A 24,807-nucleotide genomic window follows, 5' to 3' on the forward strand; every position below is an offset into this window, starting at 1 on the left:
ACATTTGAGTGTCGTGGTTTGCTAAACCTAATAACACCCGTGCAATTGTGAGATAAATCTGGCCAGCATTGAAAAATTATTTTGTCTATTAATTTATGTTTCTGTCCAATTCTCCAGCGAAGGAACGCTGATATTAAATAAATAAAATCTCTGAAGAAGGCGGTAGGCTTGTCCCTTGCAATGTTGCATTACAATATATAAAGCGAAATTAGAGATGTCAAATGTGTGCATCACAATATTGATATTTAACCATACCTCTGACCCTCTGACTACCCCATCAGGGTCAGTAGTTAGCATTTGATTTTTTAATGTGTGTTTCCTTGCATATTCTGTGTACGAATATATCTATGAATGTATACTGATTTTACCTAAATAAAAGTATTTGACCAAAAAATCGGAGGTACGTACCTTTATAGATTGAGCTTCATATTTCGTTAAACCTCAGCTATATTGTGCAAGAAGTACCGTATATACATATATTTCCCTGTCACAACCCATGTTAAAAGTAGAATACCTACAAAGAATCTCCTGAGAGTTACGATTTAATTCGTAAGGGATTTGTTGTGTAGATACGACTTTTGAATGTGTGTATTAGGTACCAAAATATTTAAATTAAATATATATATATATATATTCTAAATATATATACTTATTTAGCCATTCCTCGTCTAGTTCACAATCTCGTAACTATTCTGATAGAGATATTCTGTCAACTATATTATTATTAGGATATTCGGCATCATTAGTAATTATAGACAAATTTACAAATTTTTAATGGTAGATAAAAGCTATAATGAATGATATATTATTAGATACCTATATTAAGTTTAATTAACATATTTTTTACGAAAAAATAGAATCAATTAGTATTCGCATAAGGTGAAAGGTGACAAAACAATGGTAGTAGATTCTTACTGGCTTATGTTAATTTCGACCTCAATAGAGAGTGCGCCGTGTCTATTACAGTACCGGTGTCATGAAATCAGTAACGAATTTAAGGTAATAGTTAAATAACATAGCCTAATGAAGGCATGGCATGTATTCTTATCAATATTATATGAAAGGTATAAGATAAAATCATTACCTAACTTATGGTAGGGTTAAGTTCACCAATATCTAGTTATTGCTTCAAATTAATTACTACATAAGTATCCTATTTTACATTATATACATGTATATTTTGCTGTTAATAGTTTTATTAAATGGTACATAAACAACAACAAAATTCTTTTTGTATAAATTTTCTAACAGAGTAGTATTTAATCTTTAAAACCCATATCTCACCTAATGGTATAAAAAAAAATAGTATTATTATAGAATTTTAGGTAAGTGCTTAATGCTTATATTATACTTACTACTGAATTTTCAGGGAGTTAATCTGTAGATAGAGCCATTATCCAGTTATAAATGAAAGACATCTGTTTTAAAAATTATAATACTTAACTGTAATACATTTATAGAGGATATTTATTTTCATTATTAGAGGAATAACATAGATTAAAATATATATTAAAGTTTAATTAAACTTTACTATATTATGCATAAACTTTATTATAATTTCTACAATGTTAAAAATTAAAATAATATTAATATATTGTAATAAAAATAAGATATAAAAGAAAATAATAAAAGTAAGGTGTTAAAGAATTATAATTTCTAAAGTTTAATATTTATTATCGTCGGGCATAAATGATTTTATATACAGATCATTATCAACTTCGTCTATAGGTAATGGGAAGTGAACTGGCGTTCCATCGCCTAATCTGTTAGCTATAGAGTTTATCATAAGTGGAGTAGCTTCTTTCAAGTCGTATGCCCAGCCTATTTTAGCGAACATCTTTATAAACCATGTTGTAAAATTAAATATATCAAAGTGCTCAGCAGCTTTGTAATCAAAAGGGAAAGCGTGGTGATAATTGTGCCAGCCTTCACCAAGTGTGCATGTGGCGACAAATCTGTTCTCAGATGGCCGTATGTTTCTGAAAATATTAAATTTACTTTCATTATAAGTTTGTGTTTCCCAGGGATTTTTGCAGTTAGTCCAATGTTTGAGTTAGTATTGTGGAAACCTATATTTGCTCACATTTTTTCATATCACTGTGCTATATGACTATGTAATATTTAAATGGCTGTCGGATTATTCCTTATTACTGGTTACTCCTTTTCTATGTAAACCTACCTTTTTTAAAAGACTTACATATTATGTATATTTAAGTCTATAAAAAAAGGTAGGTTTCTATGTATTTGTTTCATTTGTCTAGTACCTATAACACAAACTCTGCTCAGCTTGGGACTAGATAACGCTGTGTGAAATTATCCTGACATATTATTATTAATATTATAATATTCTGTTCTCTCGGATGTATAAGATGTATTTGTATGGAATGATGTGGGTGTATCTTGTGATGGAATGTCATTGAGATGAAAAAGAAAGTTAATAATTCTTATTCTGTCACCACAAGGAGAGTGTCTTCGAAATTTCTATATAGTTGTACACTTTTTACAATTATATATAAATTTCATTACATAGACACTCTGCTTGTGGTGACAGAATAAGAATTATCAACTTTGTGTGATAATGTTACTTACTTATTATAAGTTTTGTATCCATATATATGTGCGAGACTGTTGACCGTGAGTTCACTATGGAACATACCAAGAAATCGGATAAAGCATTGCCATGCAACTGCGCATCGCCAATTCTCATTCCACAGCCAAACACCAGCAGTAGTTGGTAGAATGAAGCAGAACATTAATTTTAAGAGTCCAAAGTACCTATAATGTAAAGAAAAATAAAAGCATAAATCTTAATCCTCACTAACCTTACTCTATAGTAACCTTACCTCTACACTAACCTTAATCTATACCAATACAAGACTGACACATACTAAAAAATGTACTACTTAGTTGTTTTCTTGTCAGTTCTATTCAAATTAATCTAGCCGCTAGTTGATATATTATTGTAAAAAAATATGTTGATTTGTTATTTATTTATTTTGTTGGGTTTATATAAATATTTTATCTAGAGATTGATCATGTCCTTTTAAGGAATTAGTTATTATGATGAACAGGTGACGGTTACCACTTACTATTATGTGGGTTCATCTTGTCATTGTAATTACATAAATGAAAACAAAAATTAATATTTGATATATTGAATTTTGTTCCTATATTAAATATCGAACAAATCATAAAAACTTGAAACTGGATATTGACAGTAAGGCTGGATTCACACTAAGGTGTATCACGGTTCATTCGCTCAGAGGAAACCAAAGGTGATGTTTATTAATGTAGTAATCTTTAGTAGTTACAGAGATAAGCACTTTCAACCAAACATAAATAAATTCATAGCTTCATATTTTTATATATATGTATAATTCTTCAGCACGTGTGTTGGTCACATAACTCTTCCTAAACACATGGACCGATTTAGATGAAATTTTGTGTATAATTGGACCGCAAGATAGGTGTCACTGCTTCACCGGGCAGAGGGAATTTCGTTAGTATTAGTACAGATTAATAAAGATAGTAAATTACCTTTCAAATAATACTACAGGTGGATCACTTTGAATGTCACTCATGTCTATTTGTTTCCCGCGGATTAGCACCTCTTCATTCTTTTTCATCATAAGCCAACCAATATGGGAGAAGAATAGTCCACGGTTTGCGTTATGTGGATCTGCATCTGTGTCGCTATGTTTGTGATGAACTCGGTGATCAAGGACCCATTGTTTCATAGAATTCTAAGTAATTAAATTTTGTTAACTCTACATATATTTTTACTTGACTAAAAAATAATGTAAAGTAATCTTGTTAGAAATAAATAGTTCTGGACTATATTGTCATCTTGTCAATCTAAGCGGAGCCACGAGCAAACGTATTATTTATACATAGCATACGTAACTGATATTTAAATATTTTTTATATGTCCAAAACGATTTATGAATAGGTATAATGGTAATGTGTATTGTATATAATATCAAATTTTCTCCTGTGACTTTTTCAAGTTGACCTTATTTTGTACTTATACCAGTCAATTGATGTTATTATCAATTGACTGGTATAAGAAAATGGTAATACCTATTACTTGTTTATGCCTATGTTATAAGCAAAGTTTATGCTAGTACGTTGTAAAGTTGCTTATACGAAAGTTAGACATTTGTGTCAGTCTAGCGTTTTTAAAAAAAAATTAATGCCATTACAGCAAATGTATAGTACTTACGATCGCGAGTTACTTGCTATTTAGGTACATGGCCGTAAAATATTTTAGGAAAATGCACGAAGGTCGCAAGCTTATTATCTATACTGATCATAAACCGTTAACTTTTGGTATTGATAAATAAGGGAATAATAACGAAACATCTAGGACGACAAGGGACTAATTAGCGTTACTGAATTAGTGCGTTCGTATTAACTTGTGGGCTAAGACCTGCATTAATTGTCAAATTTCGAAGATAGGTTATCATACGATAGCAGGATTAGGTAGTTTTGACTCTTGCAATCCAATCCATGGCATATGATAGCGTAGCGGCGTTTGTATTGATTTCCGCATGCATCCTTATGTAAAGTGCGAATACTGTAACTACCATATAATAAATTTAAGTAGCTACGATGAGGTCGAGTGGAATGAGTAGTCATGCTCACTAAAATGTCCAGACATGTGGCGGCGTGGCGGGCCGGGTCATTGGGCTCCCTAAAATATGGTTGAGCGCAGTGATGGCTGGCTCATCCGTCATACTCATGAACGAGTGCTGCTTGTAGGGACTGGTCTTCTCTTATCACTACGATTGATTTAATCTTATTGTGTTTTTATATTTGAGCCTAAATAAATTAGTGCTGGTTGAGTTTGTATTCACACGTTTCGACTTGTAAAATAGGAACTTACAAGGATTGTTTAAAAGAGCAACACATCAGTTTCTTGCTTATTCTTCTTGTGATGAGATAGCTTTCCAAATGATAGGTAGATTTAAAAAAAATTGTTGACTATTCAAAAGTGCTTAAATTAAGTTTATTTGAATAAATGATTTTCTATTCTATTATATTTGAACATATTCATGTATACCCTATATAGGTCCTTTACCGATATAGGATAAAGGTTATAAGTATTGTTTAACAACAGTAGACTTACCAAATGGCCAGAAGCCATACCAATTAAAGATATGTCCGTTGAAACGGTCGCTAAGAATGTTCATGACCACTGGATCGCTTGTGGCCGTTGTACAATTAGGTTTACCAGTGACCAAGTAGTCGACAGTTCGAAAGTACTTTATTTATAGAGCTTATGAAATTGTTAGATATTAAAAGGCAATTTATAGTCGAGAGATCGTCGAGTTATTCACAGAAATGTTAGGTTTACAAAACATATGCTAAAGCGACAGTCCCATAAGACCAGCAGACCTTGTGTATGGGTCCTCACTTAGCTTGCCTGGATATTTTTATGGGACAGACCAATGAATAGGTACATGATAAAAATGAAGGCACGTATTTAGATAAGTTAAGGAATATTATTAATAATCGTAAGCCGAATCGTAAAGGCGTGTCTTACGCAATTCTCGTATAATATTCGTACACGATGACTTACAAAAATGTAATTATGTTTTTGTTAGGAATGACGCAGTTCGCAAACCTTTGCAACCACCATACGAAGGTCTTTACTGTGCGATTCAAAGGAATGATAAAGTTTTTGTGTTAGATATGCCTAATAGAAATAATGTTTCGATTTCTATCGATCATCTTAAGCCAGCGTATATGTTGAATGAAACTGATATCAGATTTTTCAGATAATTTCAGATTGCGCAGGACCTATTGTCAAAAAATATTGCCGATCCTTGCAATATTAGTCACCATGTAAATGTATCACAACCAAGTACCGACTACTCGAAAAGGACACGGAGTGGTAGACTGGTTGAACGGTATGGTTCGATGATATATATTATTAATTAATGATAAAAATATATAATATTTTTTACGTTATCCTTACTTCCTTACTAATATTATAAATGCGAAAGTAACTCTGTCTGTCTGTCTGTCTCGCTTTCACGCCAAAACTACTGAACCGATTTAAATGAAATTTGGTACACAGATAGTCTAGACCCTGAGAAAGGACATAGGCTACTTTTTAATGCGAAAATTGGGATGTAAGGGGTTGAAATTGGGGATGAAAGATGGAATGATGTATGGAAGAATCGTGATTTTTGAAGCTAGAAGATTGAAACTTATTTTTGAGGCTGTTGATTAATTATAAATAAAGAAAAATGGGTTGTAAAGAATTTAAAGGAGAGTTAAATGTTTATATGGAAATATTGTCATTTTTAAAGCTAGAAGCTTGAAGTTTAATTTTTAACCAATTTTTCAATATATATTTAGAAAAAGAGTTATAAGGGGTTGAAAGAGTTATGTATGGAAGGGTCGTCATATTTGAAGCAAACAGGATGAAACTTTTTCATTTGGCTTTTAGTGGGTTAGGTCATAAAATTTTTTTTTCATTATTTGGTCAAGCTCACTATTTTACGCGGACGAAGTCGCGGGTACAGCTAGTATTGTATATGTAATAGATAATATATTTGTTAATTTATTTTTTTATTGAGATAAACATATTTTTATTATTTATTTTTTTACCTGTTTGTAATATCAATAACCAGTTAATGTAACAAATCACTATTGCTAGGCATAACTAATAAAACTCATATCTTACTTACAACATTTTATGCTAGAATTTGAAAGCCATGTAGAGATCTTGCAATCGCAAAGGATCTTTTCCTAATTTACACAGGCAGAATTTCAGTTTATTAATGACTTCATTCAAGCAGAAATATAGAAATTCATTTAATTAATCGGCAGTAATCGAAGTTTATTGCAATACAACTTTATATCACAGTTGTTTTATAGCTTGTGGTTTACTTAATTTAAACCGAAATAGTAAACAAGATGATGACCCATTTGTAATCAGCAAACTAAGCCTTTATACATAAATAGCACCACTTCCTTCACATCGTAACGTTCCTAAAGGTTTCCTTTTACTCTGTAGTGTGATTTCACTGCTCATGGTTCAAAACGAAACATGTTTACAAGCCAGCTACTGAGTTGCGGATATACTTATGTAGAAGGTAGAGTTGTCCACGCGGACGCCTTTGTTGAAAGTCTACTGGGGTAGGAAAAATACTAGTAATATTATATATTGCACAGTTTAATTTATTATATTTAAAGTAGTTAATAATTTGTCTATTTCTATTCGATTTACATACCTGACCAGCAGCAGCGAAGCAAGTCAGAAGAAATATTTTCATAGGAAGTCTAGCTTTGTAGGATTTGTGAGTCCATAACCGATGCGCACCACCAGTAATGCCGAAACCAGTTAATATATACATTATCAATGCTAGAAACAAAAGTGAACTTTACAACATCTTAAATACTTTACAGGAACGTTTCAGTGTAATTATTCTGTCTGTCAAATAAATTATTCCTTCGTTATACTATTGTAAATATGTACATACGTACTTTAGTCGAAATCTAAAATAAATTAAAGATTTTGGATTTTTCTTTAGCTTGATGATTTCTCATTTGCTTAATATTAAAACTACATCTAGATTTATTATGTCAGATTCTGTTTATACTCTGCAACCAAGTGGACAAAGCCGAAGTTTAGTTTCTTTTTCTTCAAGTTGTATTATATATATTTTAAACTTGAAGTGCAGGTGTACTTTCATCTTTCTAATATTGTACCTATTGTTACGCATGTAAGTCATTGTAACAGTGTAATTCCTACAATAATGTTATATATAAAATTTTCATTTTTTCGACAAATCTACTTTTTTATAATGAGGCATTAAAAATACATACAAAACTAAATTTTCACCCTTCTACCATTATATTTTAAAAGCGATTTTAATTTATATGAGAAAACAACATTTGCGCGGTCATCTACTTTTAAATATATCTATTTATTTCCTGAAATGACACGAACTCTCTAATACTTACCAAATAATAGTGTCTGCCATTTGACCGGAAATGCATAATTATAACACCAATAAATTCCAATTAAATGATATAATGTGATTGCAATGAAAACAAACCACTTAATGTCATTTTTAAATCCTAATTTTCTTTCAAATTCTTTGAACAATTCACTATGCCACCAATGTTGTGTTTTATTTTTCATGTTGCTCACTCATTAAATTTTATAATTTGATGGACGTACGGATTTTTTTATATTTATTCTGAACAACGGGAACAACTTCTTCATATAATAGCAACTATTAAACGAATCGGGACGAACTGAGGAACTTACTAATGTTAAGAATTTACATACAAATAAATTAACAATCGATTCATGTTAATGAAACATGACCTAAGCTTCTTTAAATCATCGGGTACTTTGTGTTTGGACAGAAAGTAATAATAAGGTTGGTAATAATGTCTGTTGAATTCGTCTAGTGAAATTTTTCTCTTATGATCCTATATTTTCAATATAGATCATTTACCTATACTGGCTGTATAATATACGACTTTCTTTATTTGTCAAAATTAAATTATTTAAGTTTACAGCACATTGATTGTGCACTAATATGCTCTTTTTACAACCGTAGTTCGAACTGTATTTCTGTTGGATTAATGACTAGCTATTTTTATTATTATGTAAATAACTATCATTATTAAGTATAGACAGACATTACTATTAGTCATAGAATTCGTTTGATAGAAGAAGGAGTCATGAGATTCCTAATTACAATACAAGTTATTAAAAAGTAATTTAGGTAGATATTGTTGTAGTAATAAGAAAAAAGACTAGGTAAACGGAGAAAATATATTAATATAGACTACTGACAATTAGAAATAGAAAAAAGGAATTTGAAGTATCAAACAAGAATCTAAAAAGGAACTATAAATTTCAAAATACAAATTTAGATATAAAAAACACATTTCTTATTAGCCAGTTACAATACTCCCCCTTAATCAGAAATGGTTAAATAAGGCAAAAAAAAATACAAAAAAAATTATTTTGTCAACCCTATATTAATGATACACCTGCTATGTGTAAGGGGACCAAGCGGTTTTGTTAATACATCAGCGGGCATATCGCTGCTTTTCAGATATTCTAAAAATATAATATCATTGGACACCATTTCTCTAATAAAGTGAAAACGTGTATCTATATGCTTCGTTCTGTTGTGATGAACAGGATTATTTACCAAATTTAAGGCACTCCGACTATCTGACATTATTTTAATAGGATATAGTCTACCTGTAATTTCTGATATAAAGCGACGCAGGTAACATGCTTCCTTTGACGTAGATGTAAGAGCCATGTATTCTGCTTCAGTAGATGAAAGTCCTACAGTACGTTGTTTCTTTGCTTCCCATGCTACTGGCCCATCTGCTAACATAAATACGTAACCAGTATACGACTTTCTGTCAATTGGACAGTTAGCGTCGGAGTAGCCCATTAAAGATTTTCCTGTTCTTTTATATATTAAGGAGTAATCTAAAGTACCCTTAAGATATTGTAGAATTCTCTTTGCTGCAAGCCAATGTTCTTTCGAATAACATGTATTAAATTGACTTAGGTAACTCACCGCGTAAGAGATATCTGGTGTTGTCTTGCCGTCTAGATTCTTTTCTAGCTTCTTTAAAGATAAGGGAGTACTTGCAGTTTTACAATTACTCATGTTGAACTTATGAGTATGGATAAGATATAGTTTGTTTGACTAATTTTAATAGACTCTTCAGTACAATTTATTTCTAATCCTAAATAAGATTTCAAATTTCCAAGATCTTTTAAGCCAAAATATTTTTGTAAATCTTTCTTGACAGTGTCAAATATACTGTCAGTTTTATAATATATAATTATGTCATCTACATACACTCCGAGTATGACAAGTTCATTATCAAAAAGTTTTGTATACACACAAGACTCGGACGGAGTTCCAATAAATCCGATTTTTAGAAATGTCTCGTCTAACTTTTTATTCCATGCACGTGGAGCTTGTTTTAAACCGTAGAGGGACTTCCGCAACAGGCAAATTTTATTTTCTTGCCCTTTTTTAATGAAACCAAATGGTTGTTCCATAAAGACTTCCTCTTCTAAATCTCCATTTAGAAACGCCGTATCAATGTTTATATGTCTCATTTTGAGACCTAATTCACCACTCAAAGCAAATAATGTGTTTAATGAAGAATGATAAATGACAGGTGCCAAGGTTTCGTAGTAGTCTACGCCTTTTGTTTGTTTGAACCCTTTTACTACAAGTCTGGCCTTGTATTTAGTAATATTGCCATAAGCAGTTTTAGTTTGTAGTATATCCACTTACAGGGTATTATTTTCTTATCAACTGGTCTATTTACAAGCTCCCATGTGTGATGTTTTAATAGGGATTTGTGTTCATCAGTCATTGCAGATATCCAACTGTTAGCATCTTTAGAAAGGATTGCTTCATGGTAGGTTGTCGGCTCATCTGAATCTAGAAAAACTTGATAAGTTAGAAAATTTGGAGGTTTCCGGTTTCTAGAAGGATACCTCGGTTCATTGTTTTGTGGTTGTTCCAGACCGACACCCTCCGTATTTACAGAGCTATGTGGTTCAGTTTCAGAGTTAGAGTTAGAGAGTTACAGTCATAAAACTCATTATCGTCTCCACCAATGTCAATATTATCTTCAAATAATAACAAGGGATTCCTTTCGAGTTCAGTCTCCGACTGTGTTTCATGTAGAGTTTTAAATGAATTTTCAAAAAAGATTGCGTCTCTAGACTTCAAAACCCTTCTTGGATTAGCAGGATCTCGAAAGATGTAAGTATTATGATCCTCTGAATATCCAACAAATATTGCTTCCTCTGCTTTCATGTCTAGTTTCTTTCGTTGACATGAAGGTATATGAACTAGGGCTCTACACCCAAATACCTTCAGATGACTGAGATCACTTCTCCGACCGCACCATTTATCGTAAGGTATCTGACCATTCAGAGAACGATGAGGGGACCTGTTTTTTAAGTATACAGCTGTTTGGACTGTATCTTCCCAATAGGCAGGTGGCAGTAAGCTTTCCGCCAACAGGGATCGTGCCTTCTCCTGTGGGCTATATGGAGCAGCAGTTTGATGCACAATACCTTTTGAGGAAAGGTAGTCAGTAAATTCTTTATTGACGTACTCTTTACCACCATCAGTCCTAAGAGCTTTTATGCTAGTACTTAACTGATTTTCAACTAGAACTTGATATATGCAGAATTCATTTTTGACTTCATTTTTACATGATATAAAGTAAACAAAAATGTTACGTGTAAAGTCATCTATGAAAGTTAGTATATACTTATTTCCATAGAAAGATGTAGTGGGCATTTGTCCGCACAGGTCACTATGTACCAATTCTAGTGGTGACGTTGCTTTGCAATATGAAGGTAACCGTTTAAATGGTTTCCTAGTTTGTTTACCTTGAACACAAGCGATGCAATTACTTTTGTTTACTTTAATGAAGTCTAGACCTACATTTTGATTCTTGAGTTGGTTCATGCCTATGCGACATAAATGCCCTAATCGTTTATGCCAGAGTAAATACTTGTCTAGACAGTCAGAATGCACATTCTCCGCAATATAATTATAGTCATCCACTTTGTGAGGGATATTAACAGTACAGTCGACTGTGTACAGTCCTCCACAGGGAGAAGCATGAAGTACAGAATCACCTGTAATACAAACAACATCTCTTTTATAAAAGTTACAACAGCTTTTATCAAAGACACATACAAAACCTTTCTCAATAGCTTTTTGAACAGATATGAGGTTAGCCTTTAATTGCGGAACAAAAGCAACATCATTTATTGAATTTACTGAATTTCTAGGAGTATTAATTGAGCTATTTCCTATACCACAACATTCAATTTGATCTCCGTAAACAACAGTAACATTACCACAATTTGAATACGTGATATTCTCAAACCAATCTTTTCGAGAAGTCATGTGTTTAGTAGCACCGGAGTCCACATACCAAATATCCCTATTTGAGCAACAAGAAGTGTTGAGTGCAGTTAATGAGGCAGTAACATTCTCTTCACCCGCTACATTTACCCTTTCCTTCTTTCGCAAGGGACATTCTGGTCGTTTATGCCCTGGAACTTTACAGTCATAACACACGATTTCTTTTTTTTTTAATGTTACGCTGTACAGTTTTTGTTTGTAGTACTGTATCATTGGTAGTTTCTTTAGACATTTCATTCAAGAGTTTTGTTTTAACTAAAGACGACGTCACATTTATATTGCAGTTTTCTAATGCCATAATCAAGGGGTCATATTTTGATGTGAGGCCTCCTAGAAGTATAGCAGCTACAGATGAATCATCAATAAATTTGTCAATGTCAGCTAAGCTTTGAACAGTTGACATAACAGCATTTATATATTCTTCTATATTTTTAAAGTTTGATAGACTTAATCTATACAATTTTCGCTCCAATGCCAATCTACGCCCCATTCCTCTCTCTTCAAAAGCATCTTGCAGCGATGTCCATGCTTCGATCGCTGTCTGAGCATATTTCACATGAATCATCGCTCCACCGTCTACTGTTAGACATATCTTTGCTAGTGCCTTTTTATCATTCCTTGCCTTAACCGATGCAGGTGTCTGATCATTCTCAGCGTAACCGCTTATTGATGACCATAGATCCTCGTGTAGTAAATAGTTGCGCATTTTGAACTTCCACGAAGGATACTCTTCTCTATTTGTAAGGCAGAAAGTCGGAATGGATGAGGAATTTGACTTACTGTGTGAATTGTCTCCGCATCCTTCTTGTGACATTTTTTGACAGGAATAATATAATATTTTTCCTTATTAGCACAAAAAATAAATCACAAAAAAAATTTTTCTTTTTCCATAATATATTTTCTCCGTTTACCTAGTCTTTTTTCTTATTACTACAACACGTTATCAGCACGAGCTTAATACATTATAGATAATTCGAGCTAGAAAAAGAAATTTTTGTGATTTTTTTTGTGCTAATAAGGAAAAATATTATTCCTGTCAAAAATGTCACATGAAGGAAGCGGAGAAAATATATTAATATAGACTACCTACTGACAATTAGGAATAGAAAAAAGGAATTTGAAGTATCAAACAAGAATCTAAATAGGAACTATACTCTTAAAATATAAATTTAGATATAAAAACACATTTCTTATTAGCCAGTTACAATAGATATACTATTCCCATTTTTTTACATCTTGTATGATTTGTATGTAACGATATGTTTTATTGGTGATAATACTAGACTATTGCATAATAATAGTCTTATGACTCGTTTGAGAAACGTACGAAACTTATAAAGCATTTTAATACCCCATAACATTTTGCTACTTTACTTCGGATATGCTGTTCAAATTTAAGATGCTCATCCATGAGGAGACCCAGATTACGTACACTATCTTGATATAGTATAATAATATTGCTAAGTTTAATTGCCGATTTACATTGATTAATATTTTTAACTTGTTGTTTAGTTCCAAATGTAATAGTACTACTTTTATTGCGATTAAGTGTAAGACCATGTTTTACTGACCACTCTGTTATTGATGTCAGATCTATATTTAATTTGTTAACAGCAGTACTAACATCATGTTGACCTGGTAAAGTATGAACATACAACTGACTATCATCTCCATATAAGTGTATTTGTGAGTGAGTTACTGCTTTAACAATACTAGCGGTATATATGGAAAAAAGTATTGGGCCCAATATTGAACCCTGTACAACACCTCTGTCCAATTGAAAAACCTCTGACATCCTGACTATACCCTGACTATCCACGAACTTTACTACCTGAGATCTGTCTTGGAAGTATGAATGGAACCATGTTCTTGCTGCTGCATTCATGTTCTGCATCTGTGTTTTTATACAGTGTGAATTGCTAACGAGCTTATACGAAGTGGCAATCATATTACTTCAAAAACTGCCACGGACATAATGTCGTCACCTTATGTTTCCGGTTCGACACAAACTTCCCTGAAAAATAAATGTGATTTTTCGTTCCAAAATATTAATTTTCACAAAAAAGAATAATCAAGTGATCAATTAAACTCTAAAACAAACGAATTGCTATCACACGCATGAGAATACGCTATAGTTGGGTGTTGCTCCATAGCTATAGGTCATGCGTTCAATAGCGCCGATACTGTACAGTCTTCGATATCGATTAAAATTACACCACCTTCTCGTACAAGAAATAGAATAAGTCACAAGATGTAATTTAGTTTTGTTATTTGGAATTTTAGTTTATTAACTGTTCCTAATAAAAGAGTATATAATAGAGTATTCCATATAAATTAGGTTTTTGCTCACCATACCTTCCAAAACTCGTAAATAATACTAAATATGGTACTATAATATAGCTAAATACGGTATGCTTCCAATTATATTTTTTATCGTTATATATACGATACATGCTCCTGTATCATGTTCCATACTTAATACCAATGATACAATAAATATCATTATAGTAGTCTCATATATAAATTATATAACAATAATTGGACACCATTAATCATAGATATTAATATATTTTTTACATATAATTTATTTTTAATGGCTTATGTTTATATACTATTAACGCGATATTTTACACATTCACAAAATAATTTTATGGATATAGATAAAACACGTAATAACATACTTAGTTATTACGAAATATTAAAGGATCTGGAGGTTAATGCTTGATTACGTAGTCTTGTTCTTCATGTATCAACTACAGTACCAGACAATCTACTTCCAAGGAATTTGATAAGTATTTCAGCAGTTAATAAGATTATGATCAATCAGACTAACAACCCAGCAGTTGGTATACAACAGGGAATAATTATGTTAGGCTATGCTAAGACTTTATATATATTGAAATACATAAAATAACGACACATGAAGAAAAAAGTCAGAAGGTCGTAAAATGTTTATGGCTCCGGCAGATGTTTACGAATTATGTCAATTTGAAGTGATTCATGTCCGAGTCACTTGTGCCATTATATAAGCGGTAAATAATATTATGGAGACCATTGTGGGTTTCTGAATTTCTAACTCTCTTTCTATCTGATTCCAAAACATTTGGATTTTTTTATTGTGACACTATTATATATTGTACACTAAGTTTGGGAATATATAGATATAAACTTTAATTTTTTTGGGAAACATTTGGTGATTTAGTACTTTATTATTTTATTTCAGTGTTAATGTGTTACCCTGGCTGAAGCGGTAACAGCCGTTGATAAGTTAGGGGTCCATAACTTATTTTAACATTAAATTCATGTCGGAGATTACACCCATGCAGAAAGCACTACAAAACAGAAAATAAAACTACAAATGATAATCGGGTGTCACTATGGCATGGATGTCATTGCACAATCGAGTTATTATCCAGTAGACAAAAGGACACAATGAATTAGGTATATGATAACCATGCCGTGGAGGAACTGACTAAAAGAGGATTTAGTATGGCGGTAGCAGGCCGCCTCCCGCTTCTAGCATTATCCTCTCATAATTTCGAATTCGGATTTGCCAGAGACCCATTAAAACAAACACCAACTACAAAACTAAAGATGTACATAAACCGCTGATGGTAAACAATCAGAAATGGTAATTCCAATAGTAAACCGACAATTAACAAAACACCTACTAAACCTAAATAGAAAAAAACTTAAAAATTATAATAAATGGGACAATAGTCGGCTCTACATGCATAACAGGTTAAATGAATGAAATGAAAGAATTGAGTCCAAATCTATATTAATAATTTCGTCAAGGGGTATGGTAGACTCGAACGAAACCTTATGTGAATAACAAAACATAAAAAAATATTGATTTCGAGTATCCGCAAAAGTCGTATTATGGAATATTTCGTTAAATTCTAATGACACTGACAAACAAACTGCAGTCGCCATCTTTTCATGTCACTAGCTAACCACCAATCAACACAGCGCGTGCGTTGTCTTTTTTTTGGTTCGGTTTTTCCCTTTTTAGGGAAAGGCAAAAGGATTCATCCCATACAGCCATTGTCTTCAGTAATATTTTGTTATACTTTTTTTTCTAATAATTGTCTACGTAAAACCACAGATAACATAATGTAAAACGAAACGTCTTAACGGAACCAATGAGTGAATCTTAATAAAATTAAATTTTTTTTTTCAGTTGTTAACGTTTCGCGGAAATATTGTTTTTGACACTTTTTTTATGATAAAAGAGTATATAGTGTGCATGTATTTTTTCTTTAAACCTGAAATAGGCCGATTACAAATTTGACATTTCAGAAGAAGAGCAGACACTCAGACTCAGACTCAGACTATAACCATAACCATAAAAGTAGAAGTTTTGGTTCAAATGTCATTGTCATTTAGTTTTGCGTAGTGATTTACTTTTTTTGGATTACTCACATTATGCCGAAAATCGTAAGTATTTCATAAAAACTTTCATTGGTCGTGTCTCTGTCTTTGTTTGGTCTTTTGTATGATGATACCTTGATACCTATATCATTTTGTTACAACCTAATCTCCTTGCATTTGGTAAACATTGTCACAATTGTGGAAAGTGGATACAGCGAAGGACTCTTCGTAAAGATGGTGAGTAGTAGTAGTAGTTTTAGTAGGTCTGTATGTAGGCAGATTGTGTTTTTAAGTGAATTTTTATTCTATGTTTTCTTCTTAAAGTGAATAAAATAAGTACTTATTTACTTCCAGTTGGCGATCAAGAATGGGAAAAGATGTTCGGATGAAGCAATTGGTTTTAAATATCTGCCAAAAGGAGAGTGCTTAAAACAAAGAGGTTTACTGAGAATAAACCTTAAAAGTTATATGTTTGTTAATTTATTTGGAATGTTGATTTAAAATAAAAATTAATTGTATAAAAACTTTTGCACTTTTTATTTATTATATTTATTAAACACAATGAACGAAACTTTACAAATCTATGCCTTGCTTAGAACCGATGACTACAGAAATATCTACCCACATTTCACCCGAGCGAAGCCGGGTTTTCATCTAGTTTCATTATATTACTTAACAAACACAAAAATATGTACGATATATATATAATAATAGGTAAGTATAGTTTGCGGGATGTAAAGAAAACTAGTATACCTATGTAGAAATAGATGTATGTATAATAGAGATCATTGTACAAATAATTGCTGCTAATAATCCTTACTTCCTTATTAATATTATAAATGTGAAAGTAACTGTCTGCCTTGCTTTCACGCCAAAACTACTGAACCGATTTAGATGAAATTTAGTACACAGATAGTCTAGACCCTGAGAAAGGACATAGGCTACTTTTTAATGCGAAAAAAGGATTATAAGGAGTTGAAAGGCGGGATGAAAGATTGTATGGAAGAATCGTCATTTTTAAAGTTAGAAGCTTGAAACTTATTTTTAAAGCTACTAATTAAATATAAATAAATATGACATCCAAAGTTTTCAAAAATTTTACCCTTAAGGGGGTTAAACAAATTAGGGATAATTTTTTTATGTAAATTCGTCATTGTTGTAGCTATAAGCTAGAAACTTATTTTTGAGGCTATTGATTAAATATATATAAATATGACATTCTAAGTTTGTAAAAAAATTATTATTAGGGGGTAAAATAAAATAGAGGGTGAAACTTTTTATGTAAATTCGTATTTTTTGAAGCTAGAAACTGATTTCTGAGGCTGTTGATTGAATATAAATAGGTCATCAAAGTTTGTAAAAATGTTACCCCTAAGGGGTAAAATAAAATAGGGGATGAATGTTTTTATGTATATTAAACAACAACCTCAAAAATAAGTTTCAAGCTACAGCTTGAAACTTATTTTTGAGGCTGTTGATTAAATATAATAAATATGACATTCTAAGTTTCTAAAAATTTTACCATTAGGGGGTAAAATAAAATAGGGGGTGAAAGTTTTTATGTAAATTCGTCATTTTTGAAGTTAGAACGGTGAAACTTTTTTCATTGGCTTTTTGAGTTAGTTTATTAAATGCCTTACTAATATTATAACTGTGAAAGTAACTCTGTCTGTCAGTCTCACTTACACGCCGAAATTTGGTACACAATTAATCTAGATCTTCAGAAAGCACATAGGTTACTTTTGGATGCGAAAAAGGGTGTAAGGGAGTTGAAATAGTAGATACAACGTGTTTGCGCGTCTTCTAAAACCATAAAAAAAACAACCAAAAAAAAAAATAATAAGTTGGTAAGCCGCCACACTGCTATTTCCCGCCCCCTTTCCCCTGCACAATATGGACAATTCGTTATTCGCTGCCATTGAACAAGTGAAACAACCACCGCATGCATCAATTTAAAACAAGGAGCTCTTTAAATATTATAACAAACTGTATTTGTGTCGCGAGTGTGGTGTATTGTTATTGACTACCTCAAGTGCTTCAAGTCGCCGACGCAGATCATCTATACTATTATTTGTGCAATTTAGGTGAGTTCCTTATTTCCCTTTTCCTACGATCACTGCAGTGTGGCTTTAAATACATCACAAGGTTATACGTAAGAATCATCATTTTTAAAGGGAGAAGCTTGAAACTTATATTTTAAGCTGGTAATTAAATATGATATTCAGAGTTTTTAAAATTTTTACCCCTAAGGGGTAAAATAAAACAGGGGATGAAAGATTTTAGGTAAATTCGTCATTTTTGAAGCCAACGTCAGGTATGAAACTTTTTCCATTGACTTATTTGGGTTAGTTTCTAAAATATCCCACTAATATTATACCTGTGAAAGTAACTTTATCAGTCTATCTGTCAGTCTCACTTACACGCCAAAACTACTGAACCAATTTAAATGCAAGTTGGTACACAGTTAGTCTAGACCCTGAGAAAGGAGGTAGGCTACTTTTGAATGCGATAGAAGGGTTGTGATGGTTTGAAAGGGCACTGTATGTGCCCTTTCAAAAAAAAAATTCACTTATATTTTAGGTTGGTGATTAAATATGAAAAAATATGACATTGAAAGTTTGTAAAAATGTTACCCTTAAGGGGGTAAAATAAAATAGGGGATGAAAGTTTCTATGTAAATTCGTTATTTTTTAAGCTAGAATGATGAAACTTTTTTTATTGGCTTTTTTGAGTTTATTTATTAAATACCCCACTAATATTATAACTCTCGATCTCGTTTACACGCCAAAACTACTGAACCGATTTAAATGAATTTGGAACACATAATCTAAGAATGGATATAGGGTACTTTTCAATGTGGAAAAGGGTTGTAAGGTGATTGAAAGATGCAAGATTGTATGGATATATCGCCATTTTCAAAGCCTGAAACTGATTTTTAGGCTGTTGATTAAATATAAATAAAAAAAAAATAAGTTGTAAGGAATTTAAAAGAGAGTTAAATGTTTAAATGGAAATATTGTCATTTTTAAAGCTAAAAGCATGAAGTTTAATTTTTAGCCTATTTATTAAATATGTCGTAGCAGATGCAGTTTCGTAGGCTTTTAGAATAGTTATGTTAGATACTCTGACGTCACTTGCGTTATTCTCGACCAACATGGTCAAGAATATCTCAATTGTTTAACTCGTAGGTTATTATAATGAAACAAACTTAATGTAAGCACGTTTGAATAGTTACTGTATTTGTGATTCTACCACTCATTCGGAACGCAGATTCATCACAAGAAGAATGAGCAAGAAACTTGTGTGTTGCTCTTAATTAACTATTATTATTATTTCTAAGCATACATGACTTTCAAAGTCATGTGAGCCAGGCACAAACCTGGCTCCACGGTGACTCAGTCACTCCGTAACTGTGTAACTCTGCAAAATGGTAACTCAGTAACTGACCACCTTAACCGTGTTCGAGTACAAGAAGACTTTGCTTATCCCCTCCTAGAGGGCGCTAGTGTGCTGACCAATCAGAGCGAATGCTCATGTACTCGCTTACAGTTTAACAACTCTTTATGATTATAGATTTCGTAATTACCTAATTGCTTGAGAATTATAATAAGCCGAGCTTGTTATAATTCTCTAAAATACTATTAAGAATGATAGTTATTAAATTGCATGTTTTTGTTATTATAATTAGGGTTTATGTTAACGATGTTGTCAGTCAATTGACTGCCCTAATTTCTGTAATAAATTATGGCAGACAATTGAGTGCCTTATTATTCGATCTAAAATTATTAATTCAAATTAATCATAATGGTTTCTATAAATATTAATTCTACAATTACATTTCACAGTAATAGCAAATATTATAATGTAAAACTCATTTTCAAAGATCTTGTGACAGTACAATTCCCGAATCAGGCCAGCGCCGATAAATATATATTAAGAAAAAGAGTTATAAGGGGTTGAAAGAGTTATGTACGGAAGTGTTGTCATTTTTGAAGCTAAAACGATAAAACTTTTTCATTTACCTTTTATGGCGTTAGGTCATTAAATATTTTTTTCATTATTTGGTCAAGGTCACAATTTTACGCGGACGAAGTCGCGGGTACAGCTAGTAATAATATTAGGACAATTCACATAACGTTCTCACACACAATACCCTATATGTCTTTTTCTACATACATAGAAAATACCCAGACCGATATAAGTACTCATGAATACAAAAGTTTGTACCGTGAGAGGAATCGAATCCGCAACCATCGGAAATAAGGCGGAGTGTTAAATCGCTTGAGTACCGAGGCCGTTTCATACAATTATGTACATTACAATACATTTTTAACATCATGATTCTATAACTTAAAATGGCCTGATTATCATATGTTTATATGGTAGATTCCTGTAACAAATATGAAATTATATAATAATAACAATAAAGAGAAATTTTAGTACCCACTCATAATTTTGCCTCGCTATCACACATATAGTATCATATCCTCAGGTAGATGAGTGACATAAAAATCTTATCTCTATCTTGGATCTCTTTTTACCCTTTAGTTTATATAATTTAATAGGTATAAAAAAATTTGTATACTTTAAAAAAATGACCTCTTAACAGCATATCTCATCTACTTATAAGTAAAATCAAACTCATTGAAATCTGATGAATTTGTCACAGTTATTAAATACCTACTCACGTTGTTAATAGTTACCATAGTAAATAACAATAACACGTTTATAAATATTAGAGGTAGCAGAAAGCATTTTAATTTAATGCAAATCGAATCTGTCGTGTTTTATTTGAAAGTGTAATTAGCGCTATCTCGGAGAGGCTGCTCTCTGGTAACCGTGTTGGTTTTCGGAATATTACCTTGTTAATGCTATTATTTTAAACTTTCGTGTTCCTTATGTTAATTTGAAAATCTTTAGGATATCATAAGTTTGTTTCTCGAATTCTGTTATAGACGTAACTCTCATAAATTGGCTATTTATGTAAAATATATTTCATACCTTCTAGTACCTAAGTATTGTAAACATGATTTTAATTTATAATAATAGACAATGTAGTAACATTCGTTATTTCTTTTATTATGGTGACATTAGAAGAATTGAATCTAACTTATGTCAATCGGAAGGTTCTAACAGAGGGCAGTAAATCTCTTTACAATGCAAAGATGAGCTGCCATTCAACTTTTCGATATTAATATTCATTTCTTCCATTATTTCCCTGACAGGGCTATTAAAATTTCGGGACGTAATTTTCCCTTGTCTTATTAAATATATGTCCGGGATAAATTTGAGTTATTTCTGCTTAGGTGTTAATTTAATGACTTTCATTTACGCGAATTATTTGAAATAAACAGTGAATTATGAATGTAAAATGACATGGTCTGATAAAGACTACAGGCAAGCTTATTATTTCATATAAATATCCAAGTAATTGAATAGCATTTATTTTATATTTTGCAGTAGCAGAATTGAGTTATTATGTTTACAAGTAAAATCGCTTATAGATAAGCGATTTTACTTATATAGCTTAATTCTTAAAAATAGCATAACATATATATTTAATTAAGACTGCCAAACGTCCCAAACCTACATCAAAAGTACCTAAAAGCGTTACTACTCTGAAAAATTTCTACAAATACCCAAATAAACTCGATGAAAGTTGTCCATAGGATAACAAAATTATTCTTTAAACAAGTTAGTTTTTGAATTTCACATAGCTCATATAACATACTCGATTTCCACTATAAAGGGACCTATCTTTACCTCATTCGTATGAACAATCCAAGACAGTATAAATATTTAAAAAACTGTGCATGACATTGGAAATATAAAGAATTTTCAAAATAACGAAAAAAAACTCTATATTTACTGTAATAATAGAGTAAGCCGACTAGAGCGGAACGTAAATAATTACGGCAAAATTTCGATTGAAATTGTTGCTTTCGCGCTTGGGTGACGCAAGGTCTATGAATATACGAGTAGATTGAACGAAAACTAAAGAATACTTATTTCGTAATTTTATTGTGTTTTTTTTTATAGATGATAATGGAATGGTGCACCCGCCTGCGCTAACGGTTTACGCTGGCGGGGCACCAGTGGAGGATGATAGGATGAACATGAAGTCAGATCAGTTAGCCCAACGTGACAAATTCACCGGGAATGTATCACGATGGAATTTTATTGTGTTGACACACTTTATTCAATAAATTATACTTACATTTTATTTTACTGTTGTTATTTCTAAATTTTATGAGCAATAAACAGCGGGTTAAACCTATTATATATACAAATAATAAAAAAAATAGAAAGAGTACATAAATTGTAATAAAGATGAAAAAGGTCGCTACGTCGATTTCTGTGATCCCATTTCAGGAGCAGCCTGAGCTATTTTTGGCGATTCAATCTGTTAAGTACCTAATTATATATGTAGCTACTTAGATACTAAACCTACTGAAAGTAGAAATAAAAAATTGTCTACTGGTAGTACAAAGATTGTGCCATAATATTTAAAAATATCGTGTGAAATGAAAATTATACCAAAAAAAAAAATTGTATAGGACACTTTTGTTCTCATATGCAAGTCATAATTTTTTATCACTATTCTACATTATATTATACGTATGTAACCCTATCGTCGTTCTAGCTGCTACAGTTGAGAAGAATTGGCAACAACATAAATTGGTACATTTTTATGTTTTTGTAATTATTATTAGGTACTATACATACTATACGTACTTTTAAAAATAAAACATAGTGTCACGTCTAACATATTTAAAATATTGAATATGTTTCGTCTGAACATCTTACACCAGAAAAAGTTCGTCACCGAAATTATAACTTAAAGAGTAATTGGCTTTATTGTATAATTCATTTAGAATTGATTAAAGGGTTGATCCAAAATATATATTGCAGAATTTAATGTCCATTTACCTACCATTTTCTAAATAATAGTATTAAAAAGATATTTGTTGAAAGAATCACAAGAAATCTCTCATCTATTTATGTATCTTTTGTAGGTTCTGAAACGATAAAATATCGTTCAGCTTTCTTATCTTGTCTCTAAACTTTGGTAAATATACTCTATGCCTATGTTTATATTGTAGTCCGGTACATTTTATGTGGAACACTTTCGTTTTCTTATACACCGTATGTTGTCCCAGGGGAAGCATAAAAATCAAGTAGTATGATGTAACTCGATCTCCTGAGAAATCTATGAGACTAAAATAAAATAGCAGTGTCTCAATCGATTTAGACGTTGGATAAGCTAGAAAAAATTGTAACTAGATTCTACTACATTGAAAATGTTTAAAGATAGTCAAATATTTAAATTTTAGATACGAGTACATAGAGTATTTGTTAAACACAGATATCCCTACTTCCCTTTGTGTGTGTGTGTAGATGTTGTTTTGTAGGAATCTTTAGAATATTTTAGTGTTTATTTACAATCTTTGGTATATTACTACTACAAACTAAAGAAGAAATTTGGGATATTTTATTCACCTGCTTAGAGGGATTATAAAATACCCAGAATACTGTATAAGACTGTCTACTAACAAAAATAATAAGCACAACGTGGAACTCGCCGACCAGGCCAAATAGATGATGGCTTAAGTGCTGCCTTTGTTTTGTACTTAAATTCCATACACCACCAGCAGTTTAATTTACAATAAACATGACAAGAATGCACTGGACAAGTGAATTTACACAGATTTTTTTTATAGTATTTTACTTAGAATATGAGCAATGTCAAACTCAGGTAGCCATAATAATATAATTTTTTTCAATCGGTATGCACACTTTTTCATTGTTGACATATTTTTATTGGTTGGTGGGAAAATATGAATTCTAGCTAGTTTATTACCATAGTTTTCCTTTTCTTTATGACAAAAAAGGCTTGTGTTCTCGTGATACGATCTATGTTCACTTCTTTCATTAAACTTTTTTTAGTGGTCGTGAAAATGTAAAAACAGACTTACTTTCGTATTTACGTATAATATTACTTTATACTGAACAATTGGAGTATTATATAGCAATAATAAAAATATTATTATACGTATCAGTAATTACACTTATAAAATAGAAATAATGTAATGTCACGTTATATAAAAACGAAAAGGTAACGGCTCCGAAATTCGTAGCTATTGTAGGTTGAGCAATCATAGAACTTTATAGGTATCTTTGTCCGCAGCCTGCTCTAGGAAACTTCTTGCAAACATTGGCACGCAGCCAATTGAACAAAGTTACCTCACTAAGCTTTATGCACATACGTATAAGCAGTTTTTACTAAAATGACTTTCTTCTACTTCTAAGCTGTTAGAATGTTCAAGCAGTGACAATGAAAAATTATATAACACTAGCAACCCGCCCTAGTTTTCTGCCGGTGCAACGTGTATTCAAATATATTTTATTTATAAAATTAAGTCTAATGATATTATCATTACAAAATTACAAATCTCTGAAATTCTCG

The 24,807-nt window shown here is 31.7% G+C and overlaps 1 protein-coding gene across 1 annotated transcript; it reads right to left on the reverse strand.

Annotated features, from left to right (window-relative positions):
* Positions 1 to 1,554: 1,554 nt before the first annotated feature.
* Positions 1,555 to 8,298, reverse strand: LOC131849750 (acyl-CoA Delta(11) desaturase-like). The gene is made up of 5 exons (XM_059199869.1): positions 7,978 to 8,298; positions 7,245 to 7,375; positions 3,538 to 3,743; positions 2,590 to 2,775; positions 1,555 to 1,979 (listed from the first exon to the last, which is right to left on the reverse strand). Exons 1-5 carry the CDS (start codon positions 8,156 to 8,158, stop codon positions 1,664 to 1,666), a joined length of 1,020 nt encoding a protein of 339 aa, XP_059055852.1. The 5' UTR covers positions 8,159 to 8,298; the 3' UTR covers positions 1,555 to 1,663.
* Between the last annotated feature and the right edge of the window lie 16,509 nt (positions 8,299 to 24,807).

This window comes from Achroia grisella, unplaced genomic scaffold (assembly GCF_030625045.1).
Source record: "Achroia grisella isolate CSIRO2021 unplaced genomic scaffold, CSIRO_AGI_Agris_v1 utg1111, whole genome shotgun sequence".
Lineage (NCBI taxonomy): Eukaryota > Metazoa > Arthropoda > Insecta > Lepidoptera > Pyralidae > Achroia > Achroia grisella.